Below are 21,863 nucleotides of genomic sequence, written 5' to 3' on the forward strand. Positions count from 1 at the left end.
TAATGACCCAAGTTCTAGCAGTGAAGTTCATTATATTTCCATGCTTGATCACAACTAAACTGTGACATAAGAAATATTTACCGGGATAGGAGTCACTGTGATGGATTGAGCTGGTGCGTTGTGGTAAGGTGGTCTATAGTGGCTCAGTCGGGTGCTGTCGTGATCGGAGATGCAAAGACTTTGCGGTTGCAGCGATGACAGAGAAAGCAAAATAAATATTTGATTTCTTTACAAAGAGAAAACAAGAGGATAGTAAAACAAAAATGAGGTTTGCAATCCTAAACCTACATAGACTCACATTATAATTAGGAATTAGTTTTAAACAAGCATCAAATTCAGATTTCTTTTATTTCCAACACTCCTTTGAAAAAACATTCCGTACAAGTTTAACCTAGTTTCTCAAATATAGCTCGGATTTTCTTTTTCGAATCTCGAATTATTTCATCATATCCAAACCACCACCTTCGAGATCGGGTCGAATTATACCAGCTCCACTTATCCCCAACCCATTTCATAGGGAGCAATAAGCATCATTTATCTAATCTCATACATTTTCTCATCAGTTTCCACACAAGTGACGCACAGTCGCACACAACTACACAACATCAAGATTGGAAAAGAGGCACACCAAACAATTAGCGGGAAGTGACAAACAAACCATAACAATGCTACTTAGCCTTTATCATCATAGTACCAGATTTCATCAAAATCAACCGAAAATTTTCACTTTACACCATCATTTTTCTGCAACTCAACTGAATTTTCTGCTTCAACCGCCATAACCAAAAGCTTCAACTTCACTACCCCTTTTTATCAAATGTCATCACTACTATATAACTCCATTGTTGTTCCTTCTAATCTTCACCACACTAATCTTGGAAGCTTCAGTAATTTTTCATTACAACCCTTCAATTTTAGTGTAATTACTAAACTACCCATCTCAAACTCCACTGCTATTGGTTATAGTTCTAAACCTTTTGATTCATCATCAAAGAAATCATCTTGTTGTTGTTGTTGCTCCATGGCTGTTGAACTTGATTCCTCTTCTTCTGCTTCTCAGGTTCTTTCTTTTTCTTTTTTGACTTTCTTATTTAATAATTGTATTGTGAACTTGTGATTTTGTTGATATGTTTTATGAAATTTATGGAATTATGTTTGTTAATGAAGTAGGTTTTGTGTTTAGTGTTGCTAATTTGTGTACATTTGCTAATTTCTAAAAATATGAACTTTTGGAGTTGCAAAGAATATAATTGAGTTAAGTAAAATGGAGGTTAATGAAGTAGGTTTTGTGTTTAGTGTTGCTAATTTGTGTGCATTTGCTAATTTCTAAAAATGTGAACTTTTGGAGTAGCAAAGAATATAATTGAGTTAAGTAAAATGGAGGTTGTTCATAACATGTTGTGGTTGTATATTTAAGAACAAAGAACAAATGTTGTATATTGGCTCATAAATGTGGTACTCCTATATGAAAGGCAAAGTAGGACATTATATATTAGCAATATAAGATCATGAAATTTTGATTTTAATATACATATTTTTATAACAAAATCCAATTGAGAAAATGTTATGAACAAACTTCCTCGTAATCTTTATGAACTAGGTGTCACTCGGATGTTCGAACTTCGAATTGCAATCATATACTCCCTCTGCCCCTATATAGATTTCCCATTTCTCCAATGCACGTTTGCCAATGCGCAATTTTATTGTTAATATCTCTAATTACATATTAGTAAAAATCGTAAAAGTTTGATTTTCTAAATGTACACAATGAGACTAATCAAAGAAGACCCCACATGACTATGTTTTATCTTATACTATTGGAATTTTTTTTAGGATCTTCTTTACCTACGAATAGTGTCCAAATTAGACATGAGAAATCTATTAAGGGACAGAGGGAGTAACTTTTTTTTTCATTTTCTATGGGTGTGTAGTGTGTGAGAATTTGTGTTGGAAATTTGGCCCCTCAACTATATATCTCTAGACCTCCTCAAACTAGAGTTTGTTTTATCTTATTGATTTTGCTTAATTTGAACTTTTTGGTGGAACTTATTGAAACTTATTTGAACTTATTCTTTGTAAAATATGTTAAAATGAGTTTGATAGAACCACTATGTGGTGGTAATTGAAATATACTAAAACATATCAGAAGATGTTGAATAGAATAAGTGGTTTGTAGTTTGAAGTGGAATATGCTCCTCGGAAAATCTCACTTCTGTCAAGCGTATAACAATTTCAACCATGGTTTCTTGTGGTATATACTCTCTTGAAGGGGTTTTCCTTTGAGATGACACGTTTTTGGGAGAGTTATCTCTTCTGAATGAGAGACAAACTATTTCTTTTAGCAGGCTTCAGTGACTAAAGTTCTTTGATGAGGTATAGTTGGGATTCGTCTAATAACTAGAGCTTTATCTAGAACATGTGTTCCCTTGCTGGTTTCATGAAGAAAATTAGTCTATAAAATGTAGGTGAACCAACCTCGTGGGTTAAATATTGGTTGTTGTTGTTGTCATTGTACTATGCAGCAGTCATTAGGATGTTATTTCCTACGGCTGCGCTTCCATTTATTACCTTACAAATGTCTTGATGATTAGTGGATACTTCATTGTTGCAGAATGGCTTGCAAGGGAGTTTGAAGTATTGTAGAGCATATTGGCCTAGCAAGTATATCATTGCCTGGAATTTTGACGTTGGGAATGGTTCATACTACTTGTTTGCTAGTAAAACTGCTTCACTAATGGTTACAGATGCTGGGATACAAGGTCTGCTTTCTATGCTATATTTCTCTTATACAAGTACCTACGCAGCCTCATCCCTTGTAATATACTTCCTGTGCTTCTGAAATGATACGGCACAGTGATTTTTGCACTATCTTTATGCTAACATTGACCACATCTTTTACTAATATATAAAAATCAAATATTATTATCAATTATGTGATATGTTGATGGTTTAGTCTCAACCTATATTTTCTATACATCATCTTATTATAATTTTTATGAATAAATAATTAAAATATCAATGGTCAGTTTATGCATTTACAGGTTTGAAAGTCAAAGTATTGCATTTACTTAGAAACACTGAAGTATATAATTGAAAAAGATGCTCTACTCTAACTTGGCTGATATTGGAATTTATAGGTAGTGATGTGAAGATTAAGCTTGAGAAGGACAATGGAGGACTGCCAACCAATGTAAGATGATTTGATTTCAGTAAAATTTGAATTGCTCTTACAATTACCTTGTATTATAGTAAACAGAACATTACAGTCCGCTTCTCTTGTTTTATTCTTTTTTTTTTGATATATATGTGCATAACTTATACTCTCTTGCATCAAGTCTTCCTTATAAGTTCATATCAATATTGGCACTTGCAAGCATGATGAGTGAACTCATATTGGTAGTTCATACTTCATACTAATATATGTTTGCGAAATCGGTACTTCATGAAGAGGTGTTTTTCTTGATCTTATCTTATTGTTTTTTTAGGTCACTGAAAAATTTCCCCATATTAGGGGATACAAGCCCTTAAGAGCTCCTGCCAATCTGGATGTTGACAATCTGCTGAAGTGTCAACTAGCAGTTGCTGCTTTCAGTGGTAAGCTTTAACCCATGACCTCTCCCATCCTCGAAACAAATTTCATCAAAGTGTGTTTATTTGCAAGGGACATATGCCTATAGTTCTCCTGGTGTTCAGAATTTGACAGCTAGAAAGACATGTGAAAGTTATTCTGTAGTCTTCGTCTTCTTCTATGTTAAAGGGGCAATTGATTTCCTCATAATTCAAACTATTAAAAGGAAATAGAATGATGTTGTTAGTCGTCAATAGTTTGTATGATCTTCTCCCCCACCCCCCCCCCCCTTTCTTGCACATGTTGCTTATAAGTAAAAAATAATAATTCCCGATCTTTTGAAATTCATGGTGCATCTAATGTCCTTTATAGTCAACCAAATTTGTTTTGACAAGGATGCTTGTTTCCAGATCTCGTTACTGATAGACATTACATATAATTTTACAGCTGATGGGACTTGTAGAAATGTTACTGGGTTACAGCTACCCGGTGTAATCGATGAGTTATATTCATATGATGGGCCTCTGGGTGCTATCTTTTCGGAAGACTCCATATCACTTAACCTATGGGCTCCCACTGCTCAAGTACATTGTCCACTTCTTTCTGGGCTTCAAGATCTCTTTTTGTGTTTTTAAAGTTACTGTCAGTATATAACTGAAGGATTTTCTCTTGTATCTGTCCCAAACAAGCAGACTGTCTCTGCCAGCATTTTTAGGGACCCTTCAGGCGGTGAACCGTTGCAAACTGTCAAACTAAATGATACTAATGGTGTTTGGAGCGCTGTTGGGCCAAGAAGCTGGGAGGGTTGTTACTATGTGTATGAAGTTGATGTCTACCACCATACCACATTGAAAATTGAAAAGTGCTTTGCTAATGATCCATATGCCAGAGGGTATGTTAGTTTTCCTTTCAAAAAAAGTTACGACTTAAAAAAATGTATCCTGTATAAAAGCTTCCTTAGTTTATTGTATAAATACATTGAAAAACAGAAAGTAAGAAAGCAAGCTATATTTTGACTTATTTAGCTCTTTATGGATAAAAAGGATCCGTAAAAGGGATATGATATTGGTGATTCAATAGATTGAGATAGTAAGGGATAAGTAAATGTATATAAAGCATTTTTGTTTTTTAGTAGTTTTGATTTTGAATTTACCAAATATAGAGAAAATCATATGACCGTTGTTTTAATTATGTGAAAGAAAACAATTACACTTGAATTTAAAAATATAAAAATAAGATCTGAGTTTTTTCTGTCAACATTTATGCGTTTAAAGAGATAGTCATAACAAAATTCATTTTCACACTTATTAGAGATATATATTTATATATTCATTGTGTATTATTCAACATTATTGGAAGATAAAGCTAAAACTGTATAGTTAAATCATTAGTTATATAAGAATTTGAATAGAGAGGATAAGGCTGGACTGATTAATTATTCTATAGAGGGAAAATGTTATTGAGTTACATAAAATGGGGTTTTTGTTTCTCAATTCATAGAAGTACGTGAGTATAACATATTATTAGTATAGATGTTATGCGGTTTTGTTTGTCCATGAAGCTGCTGTGGTTATTAAAAGTACACATTCGGTCATTAATTGATGGCATTGATCCAACTTAAAATGGAGGATGATTTCTTGGGTTTCTCTGTTTAACTAGGATTTCAGCTGATGGAAGACGAACATTGTTGGCTGACTTGAATTCTGAATCTCTGAAACCTGAAGGATGGGAAAACCTTGCTGATGAGAAACCTCATCTTCTTTCGCCATCTGACATCAGTATCTATGAGCTGCATGTAAGAGATTTCAGGTAGGTTTCCTATTCTCTTGACAATGAGACGTATTAATCCTTCGGTAGTTGTTAAAATTATCTAAGTCAATATATTAGGAATCATTCTTTCGTACATAATTTGTTGCATCACTTTTGAATGGTAGTAATGTATGGAGACCAGGGAAAAATAATCACCTAATAATTTTGTAAAAAAGAAGGTACAGTAAAAAAAAAAGAACTTTTTGTTTTGCTTTTACATGTACTGTATTCTCTCTTCAAGGTATTAAGGCCTTAATGATTGTGCTCTTCTACAGCGCTAATGATTTTACCGTGCAACCTGACCTCCGAGGTGGATATCTTGCTTTCACATCACAGGTAGTTTCCTTTATTTTTCACTTGTATGCTCTTAAAGTCTATTTCTGAACCTGCATGGATGGTTTCTTCTGTAGTCTACCTCATCTCTGTACACAAAACCCCATTTTAAAGTGTGTAACCTATAATAAATTGCAGTCTGTTGAAATTTTCCCCTAAAATTACTGCCTTTGAGCTAGATAATCACTAAACTGAAAATAAGCGAAGAAAACCGAGATAAAGAAAAACCACCTGCCGTCAAGGTCTAAACAAATTTCATGGTATGTATAAACAAACCTATCTTAGCTTGCAAGATATATCAAAGTTTATACTTATATCTATAGCATATTTCGTGGGTTAAGATGCAGCATTAAGCAGAAGTTGACCAACCCATATATGTCAGGGTGGTAATATATTTGATGCTCTGCAATTTGAGATGTACTTAACTTTTCTTGTAGATGTTAAGTTTATAGTAATTTAGTGTAGGATTGACAGGGGATATGAGTGACCAGAGTCTTAGGATTGGTTGACATGGAAAGAGTTGAGAGGAGGTATTCTAGAGAGATCTGAGGAAGAAACTTTATTTGCATTATTCTCAAGTTCTGGTTTGTTTTGGTGTCTAACAAACACTGAGTGGCGATAAGTCAAAGCGTCAAACTAAGAATACGAGTTCAGCTGAGATAGGCTATATCTAAGTACTTTTTTTGATGGGCAGTCTACATCTAAGTAGACAGGAAGAGATACTGGAAGTTTGGAATCATACAGAAAGATCCTTAGCGTCTTTATTTCTTTGTTGTAAATCCAATTTAATGCTTTCTAACTCTTCATCTAAACCAAGTCTATTCAGAATTTCCTTACTTGCAATCATTGTGTATCTTCTAGCAGAAGGACAATTTCTGTAAAGTTTAAGTTCCCTTGACACCCCTCTTTCCTTTTACTTTTTTGTGTATGAAGTCTATATCAAGTTTTAGCATAAGCTGTCTCGTAGCTTGATGGATATATATATATTGAGTGTACAAATCACTATTTATATCTCCCAAAGAATGGTTTGGTTTTTGGATACAAGACCTTCATACTTCCTGCGGGTGAGAAAGAGTTATTAATGTAGCATTACTAATTAAACCTCTATGTGAAGGACTCAGCTGGTGTTCTTCATTTGAAAAAGTTGTCTGCTGCTGGTCTTACTCACGTGCATCTGCTACCAACCTTCCACTTTGCTGAAGTTGATGATGACAAAAAGAATTGGAAAGTTGTAGGTAAGTGTATTTCTGCCTTCTTCTCTACAATTCGATGTTAACCTGTGTAGATCAGAATGGCTTCTTATTGGTTCCAGAGCAAGCATTGCTGAAATTGTGTTAGTGGACTTCAGAATTAATTGGTTGCTTGATCAGGCCCTAGCTGAAGTTCCCATATAAATGTGTGTGTGTATATATATATAAATAATTCTGAAAATGTTTTGAGTGCAGAAGCTTCTTAACCTAACATGTGAGAACAAGCATCTTTCCATGCTTTTAGTTTGTATAGCTTTCAATTTTTGTTTTATGACTTTTGGAGGAGAGGTACATTTGACACACCATGTTCTGTTCTGCATCTATTTTTGTCAAGCTCAAATGATTGGGGACATTTTAATTTCCCAGAAGCCTTGGCTTGAAATAGAAATAACTTGGCCTTTATCCTTCCATGTGGTGACACAAGATTACGTTCTCCGTTTATCTATTGTATGGAGTTTTGGCAGAGTAAGGCTCCTTCTATTGGCTCTTAATTCTTGCTCTTTTGAACGTGATTTACTCCTTCAGGCTGCAATATCAGCAATTCTGAGGATAGTCTTACTCTTAGCTGATATGCCACAGCCCGCAGCATAAAAATAAACTTCGTTCGAGATTAGGAAGTTCCAAATATATGTAGATGCAGTGCCTTTACACTATGCCTTTTTGTTTCCCCCATCCCCACCCCCCAACTTAATAATAAATACTTTTTGTGCAGATACTAAGGTATTAGAAACACTACCACCTGATTCAGAAGAGCAACAAGCTCATATAACTGCCGTCCGAGATGAGGATGGATATAATTGGGGGTAAGCTCCAATCTTCTTAGTATAAACCTTTTTTTGCAACAATATCTGATGTTTTATCAATTTTTGTCCATTCTACGAAGGTATAACCCTGTTTTGTGGGGAACTCCTAAGGGAAGCTATGCAACTGATCCAAATGGTCCGAGTCGTATAATTGAGTTCAGAAAGATGGTTCAGGTGTGTCTCTTTCCTTCTACTTGAAGTGGATAAAAGAATTATCTTTTCTAGAATAGAATTCAAATACGGGTACCCATTCTATTATTCTATCATAAAACTAAGAAAGCCTTTTTGGTGACAGGCGCTAAATCATATTGGGCTTCGTGTAGTGCTGGATGTTGTCTATAACCATTTAAGTAGCAGTGGCCCATTGGATTACAATTCTGTCCTGGACAAGGTTGCATCTTGTTCTTTTGATATGATACTTTCCATTGAATTTCTCCCATTTGTTCGGTCAGCTGATATACACACCATTACTTTTGAAAAGATTGTTCCAGGTTACTACTTGAGAAGGGATGCTGATGGTGCTATTGAGAATACCACGTGCATGAATGACACTGCTAGCGAGCATTATATGGTTGAACGTCTGATTTTGGATGATCTAAAATCTTGGGCAGTCAATTATAAGGTGATTGAGTATCATTATTTCATCATAGATTGTCTTGTGATTTTGTCATAGCGTTGGATTTAAACAAGAGAAGCATTTGAATGTCATCTGTATAAATTATGGCTTTCTTTTAGGCCTCCTATTAACTGAGAAAGAGCGGCAGATGACTGTTGGGTGTTTTTGCTATTAGCTTTAGATGGCTTGGGCATAGGTCTTTTTGAATTGTTACCTAGTGTTAAATTAGGCTGAGATTTTCCCTATTTTGTCAATTTTTTCTCTGAAATTTTTGGACATTTTTCAAGTTTGCGTTCTCATTTTTATATTTAAATGTCTGAAACTTGTATTCTATAATCATCTTTTGCCAGGTTGATGGTTTCAGATTTGATCTAATGGGCCACATAATGAAACATACGATGGTATGAAAACTATTTTCTGTGCATTATTCTTTATATCTATAGGTTGTGCTACTTTTATGCGTTTGTAGTTTTGATGTCTCTTGCTTACTTTCGTCTTCCCTTTTTCTTACAAATAAACTTAAGTATTTGTTGATGGAAGACATTAGATTGCTTGTATAATGGACACATACATCTGAACTGATATTTATACCTCCAAGTGGAGCCACAAGGGAAAAAGTAAAGGCATTATAGAAAATTTACATCAAATGCATGTGTCTGTGGTTCGAAAGAAGGCTCATAGTAACGTGCACTGTATCATTGTAAAGGTATATAAGGGAATCAGGCAGCAATGTGGCCATTATCATCATCCATCCATGTTTGCCTGAGTTTCACATATCATATATGCAAAATGCAAAAAATTTCTGCATGCAATGTCGACCAGAAAAATTAAGTGGCTAATCTATCATCGATATAGTATGTATGTGGAAGGAAAGTGACTAATGTGTCTGGATTTTTCAGTTTTCCTTTTAGAATTTGGAATGTAATTTGGGTGAAGATCTTTGTTTCGTTGGAGTATCAAATTAGACGGTACAGAAAATTTTTAACATTTTCGGAAAAAAGTGAGTTGAGCATGATCAATCTATCAAGCTCTTTTGTAGACTTGTCCATAAAATTCAGTACAAGCAGATTGTAGCTTTCTATGGGCTGTAGCGATGGTTACCTACTTACCTTTGTGAAGGAGAAAACTCCCCAGATTAGTTACTATTTACACACCCTCAGTCTGAAATCTACAAGAAAGCTTACTCTTGTACTATACTTCAGCAATAAAGAAAACTGATCAAATGCTTTCCAGAAGCAACTTTCACTGGCTATTTCTTCTTGCTGTTAGAAATTTCTAAAAAAAAAATTCTAGTAAAAAAAGGAGAAAAGGTGTGAATGGCGTCTACTGTTGAGTGTATTAGACCATAAACGTAATATTTGGTGAATGCTCTTAGCTCAAGACCTGATAACTACTATGTAGTTTGCTTCTGGTGTCTGAATCTAAGTAATTTTATTTACTGGTTTCAGGTGAAAGCAACAAGTATGCTCCAAGGCCTGTCAAAAAGCAAAGATAGGGTAGAAGGTTCAAGCATCTATTTGTAAGTGTGCAATCAGTTGGCAAACTTAAATTTGTCACCTGTAGTTTCTGGATTCCTCTTTCCATGTTGAGTTTGTGTTGTCCGTTATAGTCTCTGTTTATTCTGGTTTAATTTTGTTGTTTCGATCATCATATGCTCTTCCTCTAGATATGGTGAAGGATGGGACTTTGGTGAAGTTGCAAATAATGCACGTGGTGTAAATGCGTCTCAACTAAATCTTGGTGGAACAGGGATTGGAAGGTACATGTTAAACATTTACTCCTTAAATTTGTTAACTGATTTTATATCCAAAAAAATTGTTAGCTGGTATGATGCGTTTGTTTCTGTTATTTTCATATGTTAGTGAAGATGTAATCTGACAATGATGTGGTTCATCTCTGTTCAGTTTCTAATACAATGCACACTATAACTGAGGCTAACTGTTATCCTTATCTTTGATTTATATTACTTGTATTAGAAACTGAAGGACTTGACAATGATGTGATTTATATTATTTATATTACCAAAAGGCCAGTCTTACAAAACTAATACTTGGTAAGACTGGCCTTTTGGTTGGGTACCCTCTCCAAGAACTTCCCTATAAATCCTTCATAACAGAACATCTGTGGTGAGCTTGAATAAACCTAGGTAGTGGCTCTAGGGCCCAGACAACCGACGAAAACACCACTGACCTACTATGCTCTTTGGTTTCTATTAAGTTTATGCTTGGAGATGATTATTCCTGTGGTCTTAAGTGGACTGTAAAGTATTCTCAATTCATGGTAGTTCTTTTGTCTTTTCAAAAATAAAGAGTTCAACACTGCTCTTGTGGATGTAAATTCTTAGCCGTGCAGAATTGATTTTCAGTGCAATTTCTAATATCAAATTTTGTTCAGCTTCAATGATCGAATTCGAGATGCAGTGCTTGGTGGGGGTCCATTTGGTCCCGCTTTGCAGCAAGGTTTTGTGACTGGTTTATCTTTACAGGTAAAATGTTATTTCTGCAAACCATTTGTTGAGTATTTGTCTTTATGGTTTCTCTTTGTTAAAACTATGTTGCTCGTACTTGGATACTCATGGCAATCATGGGTATGTGTCCAATTATCACACTCAGCTATCTATGACAATTTTCTATGTTATTGGTCCATAAGTGTCAAATCAAAATCCACACCATGGAATTAAATCTCGTCTGTTTCATTATGAAACAGCTGTTATATAACGGATATTAGATTTGGCGTTCTGCAACATGTTGTTACATAGCGGCCAGGATAAAATTCATGTCCGTTTCTCGCTCGTCGGCTACATGATGGTGACTTACTGAGTCACCACGATAAAATGTTTTTTTTTCCGTTACAACCTGTCCTTGTCAGAATTGGGCAAAAAAAAGAGAAAGGAAAAACATACATTGCAATAATAATCACATGCACACGCCAAGAGAGGGAGAAGAACTTTATGTGGGCATTCTGGTTGGGTAATGTATATGTGTTGTTTCTATTTATATTTATAACAGAATGCGGCATATATGTATAAAGTAATTAGTCATTCACCAAGTATATTATTCAATCGTATGATAGGTTTGGTCATATTATGATGAAAAAGTATTACTAATGCAAATCTGAGGCTAAAATTCTAAAATGTCAATATTTTGAAAAAAATTCACACTGTTGCATTAGCTGCGATCCGTTACATTTATCCATTACAAGCTGCTTCCACAACATCGCGACCGTTACCATGAACCTGCACGCATCTACAATTTTTTTTTCCTTGTGTCCAAGTGTTAAGGATCCGACATGGGTGATTGAGGTGAAATGAAGAATTAATTAACATAAATTGGAAATCTTCGGAAATCTCAGGTTTAGAAAGTATAATAAATGAAAATGAAGCAGCAGGCATTCTTTAATCTCTAACTTGTTGATTATGTTTAGGCATTAACAGTTGTCCAATCATGTATTTTCCCATCAGTTAATAGTTCTTAAATTGCAGCCTAATGATCAGGACCATGGTGGTCAAGCTAATGCAGATCGTATGCTTGCCGTATCAAAAGATCATATTCAGGTTTTATACTCAGTGCCTCTATACTTATACATATTTCTTTATTTCTTTATTTCTTTTATTACACTTGATTACAATAATACTGTTTTTTTTGTTGATGTAAACTAGGTTGGGCTGGCTGCAAACTTGAGAGACTATGTCCTAACAAATTGTGACGGGAGAGAGGTAATTTCTCTGATGACTAAGTCCTGTCTGTAAACAAATTCTTTTACTTGGTGTATTTACATGTTATTCTAACAGTCATTAAACTGTAATGTCACTAGACACGGTTTCAATGTTTCTAGAGATTTTGGCATCACATTTTCCATGTCCTTGTCTTTGCTATACATTAGGGCCATTTTCTTCTATGTATCCCTTTGTTACTATTTGATGACTTCACAAGACTCGACTTTTTAGAGTGATTTATTTATAAACCCGAGTTCTCTTTTGCTATGTGTTCTTTTGCTAAAACTATTTGAAAAAGTAATAAATCTTATTAGCAGTATCATTGGTCATCAATCATTTCCTGAATTTCTAATGTGATATTTCCTATATGTATTTGACTAATATCACATAACATCTCATCCTTTTATTCTCTGTGGGTCCTTAGACTGAAAGTTTTTTTTTTTTTCTTTTGAAAGGCCTTGACTGAAAGTTGAAGGTTGATAATTAGCAGCAAAGAGGCATTGAATTAGGAGAACATACCTGTATAGCTAAGTAGTTAGTCTAGAAACTAGGTGTTCATCTATCTACAACTCTATCTGTATATATAGTAAGGATTTTTTGAAAATAATACTAGTATTTGTAAAAAAAGTTAGTACAGGAAAGTTGAGCGTGATAAGCTTAATGTAGAATGCATCTGTCAAGCAAGATGATTGCTAATTCCTTGACTATGGATGTCCATAGCAGTCATAAATCCTCTATGAACAGTTGTAGTCCTAGACTATTTGGGATATCTTTATGGCCGCAATCTTAAATCAGGAGGTAATGGTAATAAATTTTACTGTAGTGTTATGCGAAAAGTTTTGTGCCAATATATATGGTATTGAAACTCCATCCTTAAATATGATTTTTCCTTCATAAATTTTCATTACCACTCGCTCAATGCCACCTTCCAAAGTGGAGATGGATGATGGTGATGATTTTTTTGCAAAGGAGAAAAAATGTTTGGGGGTAGATTTGCATTGCCTTGGATATTAACATGGCACTTCCCATACAAAATGTCACTAAGGTTCATTTCATTTATAACCATTTGCGAAGTGGGGGATTAGCCTCCAATTCTCATCAGATGACACTATGTAGAATCTTGTACGCCACTGTAAATGCTATTTAGCATATATATTTTCTTCCTTTGCTGGGCAATTTGTATGAAACCTATTTGTGTGAACCTTTGCCTTCCAGGTAAGAGGTTTTGATGTTCGAACCTATGGTGGATCACCAGTTGGGTATGCTATGCAGCCAATAGAAACTGTGAGTATCAATTTAAATATCTATTTTAATATCAAATTTCATCAGATGCATCTTGAGGCTTCTGAATCTTCTAATTTTATTTCCCTTTTCGTTTTCCTTATTTTTGTAGATCAACTATGTCTCAGCTCATGACAATGAAACTCTGTTTGATATTGTCAGTTTGAAGGTATACAAATTTAGTCACACAAGTCATTATTAGTCAAGTCTAACTTCTCTTGATGCGACATGATTCATTGGTTTCATTGGTTGTCCAGACTCCTACTTACATCACGGTGGATGAGAGATGTAGGATAAATCATCTAGCTACCAGTATCATAGCACTTACTCAGGTTACAACTCTTGCTTCTTGATGTTTTGCAACTTTATGTATTCTATTATATTATTAATGCCTATTGATAACAATTTTAGTTATGATCCGAGTAAAGGAGATTTATTTATACATATTTCGTCAGCAGTCTAAAATAAGTCACATACAATACAAAAAGCTTAAAAAAAAGGGCTTCTATAAAGTTTTCTTTGCTACGACTAGTGCATGGATAGTTAACATTGAAAATTCACGCTCAAAGAAGCTTGAAATGTGCTTAAACTCGAATGCAAGTGTTACCAGTCAAGTCGACTTTCCCCAAGCTCGGCCTTCATTTGGCTTAACATGTTAACTGGTATTTAAGAGTCACGGAGAGAACATTGTAGTAAGGAAATGTGATGAAGTGAGGTTAAAGAGCCAGATCAAAGATGAACATGTCCAAAAAAGTGAAAAGAAAAGATAATGAATAAAGGGTCCTTCACTTGGTGTTACTGGATCCCAGGTTAGAACCAGAATTCAACTAGTACCAAACTGAGACCTAATGGCACTGCTTGCATCATAGAGAATTATTGATTGATGCTTTTTCATCATCTAGGGTAAGTACTACGTCCGTCCCCAAATATTAGGTTACGCTTAACAATGAATTTCAAAGATAGATTGCACTCATATTATGAAGATGTAAAAATTAACCTAGTGAAGGTTAGTTGTGAGCTTGTGGCATTGTAAATTAATTTCTTAAGGATTCCCGATCAAATGTCGGTTGTTCGTGGGTTTGACTGGTAAATATTATGACTCAAACCGTCCAACGCATACCTGGGAGATCAAAGACATTGTATGGTTGAAAAGTCTCTTCATGAAGAAGAATGTGATGTGGCGATAGGTGAAGTAATGTAGAAAGGATTAGATTTTGATTTATTGATGGAAAAATAAATTTTATTCATGATATATCTCTTCACATTAGAAACTTATATTTGGAGAACAAGTGTTATGTTTCTTGTGCACATGGTGCAGTTTCTGCTCTTAGTTCATAGGATTTGTCTCCTGTTGTTGCTGGATTAACATCCGAACCACTACTGCAAGTCAGTTTTAATGCATAAAGCTGGACAATTTTCTAAACTTTAGCGTATCAATCAAACCTAAATACCTCTGATTGAAATTTAAAACTATATGCACTATATATTTATTTGTATAAAAATAATAAGTAAATTTAAAAGTTAAAACTATATGCACTATATATTTATTTGTATAAAAATAATAAGTATATGTTCTCTAATCTGTTCTTAATTTCAGGGAATACCGTTTTTCCATGCCGGTGATGAAATGCTGCGCTCAAAGTCCCTTGATCGTGATTCTTATAACTCTGGGGATTGGTTTAACAGGTTTGTCAGAAACTCATAATGCCTGATTCCTTCTCAGTTCAAATGTCTGCACGGTGAATGCCATTCATTTTTCCAACACTTTATGATGACTGGCTTCACTGATTTCAAAATGTGGTATCTATCTCCTAATGAAGTCCTGTTTTCCTGTCTTCATCAGGTTGGACTTCACCTACAACTCCAACAACTGGGGTGTTGGTCTTCCTCCAAAGGATCACAATGAGAGCAAATGGCCTTTGTGAGTTTTGTTTCGTTGAGTAGCTTTCATTAAACTACCATGGATTCATATCATGTTGCCATTATTATTGGCTTCCTGTTCATGTTGAATACTTAAGTCTCATGCATCTGTATTGTTTTATCTTTTTACTTTTTCAGTATAAGACCAAGATTGGGAAATCCATCCTACAAGCCTGATAAGAGCCACATCATTGCTGCTGTTGAAAATTTCACGAACTTGCTGAAAATTAGATACTCTTCCCCACTTTTTCGTCTAAGGAGTGCGAAGGATGTTCAGGTTAGCACATCCTTTTGCATTACTATGAAACTAATTCTCTGAACGGCCTGTGTTGGTAAGTGATTTGAAATGACGGTAATTGTGATGAAAGTTAGTGTAATTTGATAAGGGAAGTCTCATGTCGATTGTCGAGGTCCATGGTTATGTTTTGCCACGCGCAAACAACTATTTTTTCATAATTTTTCCTTATCATCCATTACCACTTGAATGGTAATGAATTTTATGAAGAATAACTCGGAGATTCATCACCATTGCCATTAGCATGAGAGTTTTCTTATAGAATTACATTCATTACCACCACCGCTTTTTTTTATTACTGGCTACCAGATAGGCCATAATAGTTGCACACTACTTCTAGTAAGCAGCAACTAACTATTTCGGGCATACTACATGCTGATATGAGATCTTACTGCTGAGAAACATCAAAAGATTCTGTATTTCTCATCTTGGCATTCTAGAAATCAGAAATTTTCTTTTAGTTAGTTAGGTTACAGAGTAATAAAAACTATTCTTATGCATATGATTTTTTCTGTCTCAGGATCGAGTACGCTTTCACAATAATGAACCATCTTGGATTCCTGGGATTATAGTTATGAGCATGGAAGATGGTCATGCTGGTTCCCCTGCATTGTCACAAATCGATCCCAAGTAATCTTATGAAATGCTTGCACATCTCTTGAGTGAAAGTTTATAATTTGTTTTGGTTGTTGCACAAGAAGATTTATCTAAATTAATGTTCCTTTTCTCCCATATTCTTTGAATTCAATTTTGCAGGTTCCAGTATATTGTTGTACTAATCAATGTTCGTCCCACTGAAACCAAGTTTTACAACCATGATCTGCGAGCTAAATCCCTACAGCTGCATCCGATACAGGTACATTTTTCCCTTGGGACATTGTTGGTTGGAAGGAGAATATTTTCCTAGTAAATTTGTTTTCCCATTTTTCCTAATTTGGTAGTAAATGGTGGAAAATAATTCTTTTAATGATAGATAACATTTTCCTTTCTAAAAGAAGGAAAGCCACAGTTTCCCTCATGTTCGCGACCTTGCTCTTTGTCTTCTCCAAGTCATTTGTCCCCGTCATCTTCGTTTTTTCTTTTCTTTCTAACTGGTCTGGTACGAAACCAAACAAAGGAGAATTATAATTTACAAATTACAACAGTGGTATCTCTTGTAAAAATATTCCATCCAACCTACAAAGCCTCATTCTTGGTCCAAATAAACATTATGTGCTTCACTACTCATTAGAAAGCTCCTGTCATTAGTGATAATTTTGTATCTCATAATTCTTGTAATCTTGTATAAACCTTCATAGTTGGAAGTAAGACATAATAATCCTTGTCATCCTCATTTGTATGCTTTGCTGTGCCCTTCTGCAGTCGATGTCAAACGATGTGATTGTCAAGCAGTCGAAGTACGAGCCATCCGCAGGATGCTTTACTGTACCCCCTAAGACAACCGCGGTGTTTGTTGAGCCCCGACAGAGTTAAGCTGAACTCAGAGGTTGTTGTCTGAGATCACGACTGCCTATGGCTGTCATAAAGAGGAGTTTCTTTCTAAATAATGCACGGTTCAACAAAATAACTTAAGCCTACAACTGAGGCCTCATAGTACTTACATTTCAGCAAAAATAAGTGTACTTTGTACCAATCAAGCGAGCAGGTGGCTCAGGTGGTTAGAACTTAGAGCTATTCTCTCTTTTATCTCCTTGAAGTTAGGTTTAAATTTTCGGGATATTACACTATATGAATAAATAAAATAGAAAGGGTGACAAATTTGTTACTTGTTCGTCCCAATAAAGGGCCTCCCAAGTCCCAAATCTTATGTGTTGTGTAGTCCTTTTGTGACTCGTAAATAAAACAGTGACTTGTTATATTTACGTCGAATATCAATATGGCTCGATAAGTTGTACTGATGTAGTAGTGTTAAATGTAACGATCATTCAACACCTAAAATTCCTTTTACAGGAAGAAGTAAAGAAGATTATTGACTTATTGTATTGTTTTCATCATATAGCATACCATATTGAATTATTGATTGATAGTTTTGAAACATTAAGACGAGATTTAACCAACAAAGTTATAAGGAAATTTATTCGAAGGGACAAAATAATGCTCAAAGCTATATATAGAGGTAAATACAACTTTGTTAGGGGTGTGACTTGATCTCAAGGGTCTTGGAATCGGAGGTTATTCTTAATTCCTTACATCACTAGGCTAACACCCGCAGCTTGGATTCCTTCCTATATGATCTAGTTATAAGGAATGTAATCATATCATATATTGTACGTTTGTTGAGAATAACGTAGGTATGTTAGTTGATAGAATGTCATATATGGTTTTATTATGATAATAGGATTCTAGTATTGGGAGATAAGATTAAAGTTAATAAGATAGAATTAGGAGATAAAAAAAATGGCGTCCTTCATAGAGAAATTTAACAGAAGGTGTTCCTGTTTGATTGGTGATTGATGGATTGTAACATTTTCATCATCAAGAAAGAATAATTCTCTTTTTTGTTGAAGTCGACATCACTGGTTTTGTGCATCTCGACTCTTTTTACTTTTCAATCGTATCGTCCATAAAATTGTCGTTACGATTGCGGGAGGGTGTTGAGGATAGTTATCGTAGTTGATAGAATATTATATATGGTACTATTATGATACTAGAGGTCTAGTATTAGGAGATAAGATTAAAGTTAATAAGATAGAATTAGGAAATATTTTACAACTATGAGTCTAGTTGGATATGTTGTATGAGTTAATGTTTAGTAAGGTTTGCTGACCATGTAGTATAAATACGTGATTGATTAATGAGAAAAGATGTGAGCAATATTGAGCGAGATTGGTACGGGTTACTAGATAGAAACTTAACAACGTGTTTTCTTAATGCCACAGCTTTACAACTTCATTTCTTCTTCATTGATCAGCATTACACAAAAAAAAGCTTGATATTCAAATAATTATGTCATGAAAAATACACGTTACTTAATGGATCGAACTTACTAAAGTGTATATATTATGTAATTATGTGCATCTGGCAACCCTTTGATTGATAAATTATATATGTCATATGTGTTGATTGAGATTAATGATTTTGGTGCATTAGGAGACAAAATAGCACATAGATTGATAGATATAGCACTTAGACACGCCAACCCACTAATAATAGCTCTGTAAAAATTATAGTCTATCAATCAATTAGCAAATTTCTATTCAGCCAAATCAAGATATTGTTGTACATATTATCGTAATAAAACATGGAAACCAAGCTTTAGTGTGAGCATGAATAATATGAGCAATCTGCCAAATACCATACATGATTAATATAAGTAATTAAGATAAGATAAATACACAAATGAAGTTTGCTTGCATCCTGTATTTTAGTCCTTAACCAAATCCATTTTAGTAAAATGACAAAAATATCCTCTTTAAAGCTCAATAATCAATTCCACATATACAAACTAACATTGTGGAATTACGACAAGTCACATGATGAAGAGGTCATAGGTCGGATCGGGTTTTGGCAAAAAATAAAATGACCTATTCTAGGCCAAGGTTTCGGACCGAAATTTTCGGTAATTCAAGCAGGCTTTGGACCGGGTGAAAATTTAACCTGATTTCCCATATTCATGTTTTCTGTGGCCCGGATTTTTTGTCCGAAAATCGGGCCGGGATGGTCCCGAATCACAAGTAAAAAATTATCTCCAATATTTGCCCATTCTCGGGTCGAGTTGGACCCATGTTTATCACCTCTAACTTAATGTTACTTACTACCTTCACCAAAATCATGGCTTCAATCTCACATAATCTCCCCCCCCCCCCTTTCCCCACACGCAAATATGATCATGTGAAAATCATTCCTTATGCTGAAAAGGCAATATGGAGCAAAAATTTGTTGAAGGAACAAAAGTTTCTTAAAATGAGTAAAAACATAAATTGAGTAAAAAAACATATGAATAAAAATTTGTAAAATGAGCAAAAGTTTCAAAAATGAGCAAAAAACATAATGAGTAAAAATTTGTAAAATGAGTAAAAATTTGTAAAATGAGCAAAAATGTTGGTTTTAAGTTTTCATATTGAGGCTAATTTTCAGCGGTTCCTGCCTCTATATAATATATCATTATCCTTATGTGAGAACATATATCATATGAGAGGGCATATTTATGTTTAGAAAGATACGCAACACTTTTTAGAACATATTACGATACGTTTTTAATATTTAATAAAAAAAGTTATAAATTTTTTGATATATATCACTCATGTCGATAAAATAATTTGAATCCTTTGTCTATTGTTATTGGAAAAAAAATTATCCTTTCTTTTTTTATTAATATTAAGTAAATAAATGCCAAACGCGAGTCGATGACCTACGCATAAAGTAAGAAAAAAATTTGGATTTGAAGTAAAAAACAACTTCGCAAACAATTACTTATATATATTTCTATAATTTTGTTCGGATCAGAAGAGTCCTCCAAATACTCGAGTCTTGATTAATGATCCATTTTCATTTTTGTCGAATATCAACAGAGAAGAGAGGATAGGTTCATTACATTTAAATAAAGGACATACTGAACTTTTTGTTTTTAGAACATTATTCAATATTTTTTAGAACATATGCTATGATTTTTAGAACATGAAAACATCTTTTTACGTAAGAAACTAATCAAAACACACACACAAACACATATACACACACACATATATATATACGTGATTTGAATTTCCAAGCTTATGTCCTTAATATATTAAGTATCTTCTAAAATATTCTAAGTGTGTTTCAAATTATTTCAAGTATGTCATGTTCCAAAGAAAAAGGTAAATAATTATTAAATAATTTTGAGAAATTTTGGTGTATTTTTGGTAATTTTCAGTTGATTTTTATTTTGCTTTTTAATTCCAAAAATGCGGAATTCATGGTGAGGGAGGTGCAGAAGTTTCCTACGCAAATTCTCCTCTTGAATGTTCTAATTATATGTTTTGAACAATTTTTGAATTTCCAAACATTGTAGAATGATTATCATCTAAGATTTATTTTTATTTTTTCATATTGTAATATCAGTATTTGCAAAGCATACAATAATATTCATATTTAATTATTTATTTTTTTCTTAAATTATAAATTAGAAACATCAAAATTCTAGTGCGACTATTTAAAACACGACAAGAACATATGAGTTTGGGGTTACATACTTAATTTACGAGTCTTAACCACTTTCATCGTGGTTTGGTGTGGCCGAACAATTTCTTGGCCATTTTTTCTTTCCTTTCTACATTCAAATTGAAGTTATGTTCTTGGATAATCTTACATTTTTTCTATACATCCAAATTTACCTGTATGTACGTTTTTACAATTTCTTTTCTACTCGATCATTTGTTTTTTTTTAAAAACTCTTTCAAATTTATTTTTGTATCCATATAAGCCACGAAAGCAGTACAAAGTACAAAGAAGGGGAAGGGATTTGAAGTTGTGACCTAACGTTCACAGCACCTCAATCTTAACCACTAAGCCAAGCCGCCAAAACATCCTTGGTAGAACTCTTCTCTTCCAAATTAGCAATTAGCAATTAGCAATTAGCAATTAGCAATTAGCAATAAATACCTGTAGTACCCAAATGTATAATGGAGATTCTAATTCTTTTAGCAAATGAAGCTTCCTATTCAATAGGATAAAGAGCCAATTTGTGATAAATATCAACTATCCAGGCCATATGTTTTAGCTTTTCTGTGTGCTTAAGCGTCCATAATTCTTTTAAGTAGTGGACGGTGGATTGCGAGACCTGAGTAGTCATAGATCACCACTTCGACCGTGGTTATCATATTAATATTTAGCTAACCTTAAAGTCTTAAACCATAAATATTTCAAAGAAACTGCCCCCCTACCTACCCTCCTAAACCCAAGATGTTGAGTGTTGAAGAGAAGTAGAAAAAATCAAACTAGAAGAGACGAAACCAATTTGTATTAAACCAAAAAAAAAAATAGCTTTTAGTCCCGGCAATTTCCGTGTTATTAACATTTTCATGTTAAAAGATATCATCTAATGTTGCATAACTTATGGATTAGAACTTTCGTATATTAACTTGAGGTCACGTGATCATACTTTATACGGAACATGTTTCTAATTTTTTTAAAATGTGCAAAATGATGATATGTAATGAACAACTATAAGGCGAGTGCCATGTAACGCGTATACATGTTTAAAAACGCTTTTTAATACGTTAGTATAGAAGTATAGATAAGGCCATAGGGGAGGAGCAATGGTAAGAGTTACAAAAAAACATCCCTAAATAC

The 21,863-nt window shown here is 34.1% G+C and overlaps 1 protein-coding gene across 1 annotated transcript; it reads left to right on the forward strand.

The window, feature by feature from the left end:
- The first annotated feature begins 535 nt into the window (after positions 1–535).
- LOC104898194 (pullulanase 1, chloroplastic) lies at positions 536–17,459 on the forward strand. Its single transcript, XM_010685234.4, has 28 exons — positions 536–1,060; positions 2,612–2,759; positions 3,138–3,190; positions 3,486–3,594; positions 4,016–4,152; positions 4,261–4,460; positions 5,228–5,377; positions 5,653–5,713; positions 6,825–6,945; positions 7,673–7,763; positions 7,844–7,937; positions 8,059–8,154; positions 8,245–8,385; positions 8,730–8,780; positions 9,828–9,898; positions 10,046–10,138; positions 10,774–10,864; positions 11,861–11,932; positions 12,038–12,094; positions 13,310–13,378; positions 13,488–13,544; positions 13,633–13,707; positions 14,973–15,061; positions 15,219–15,296; positions 15,434–15,572; positions 16,111–16,220; positions 16,347–16,446; positions 16,953–17,459. Exons 1-28 carry the CDS (start codon positions 818–820, stop codon positions 17,061–17,063), a joined length of 2,907 nt encoding a protein of 968 aa, XP_010683536.2. The 5' UTR covers positions 536–817; the 3' UTR covers positions 17,064–17,459.
- The last annotated feature ends 4,404 nt before the right edge of the window (positions 17,460–21,863 follow it).

The sequence above is a fragment of the Beta vulgaris genome, chromosome 7 (assembly GCF_026745355.1).
Source record: "Beta vulgaris subsp. vulgaris cultivar EL10 chromosome 7, EL10.2, whole genome shotgun sequence".
In the NCBI taxonomy this organism is placed as follows: Eukaryota; Viridiplantae; Streptophyta; class Magnoliopsida; order Caryophyllales; family Amaranthaceae; genus Beta; species Beta vulgaris.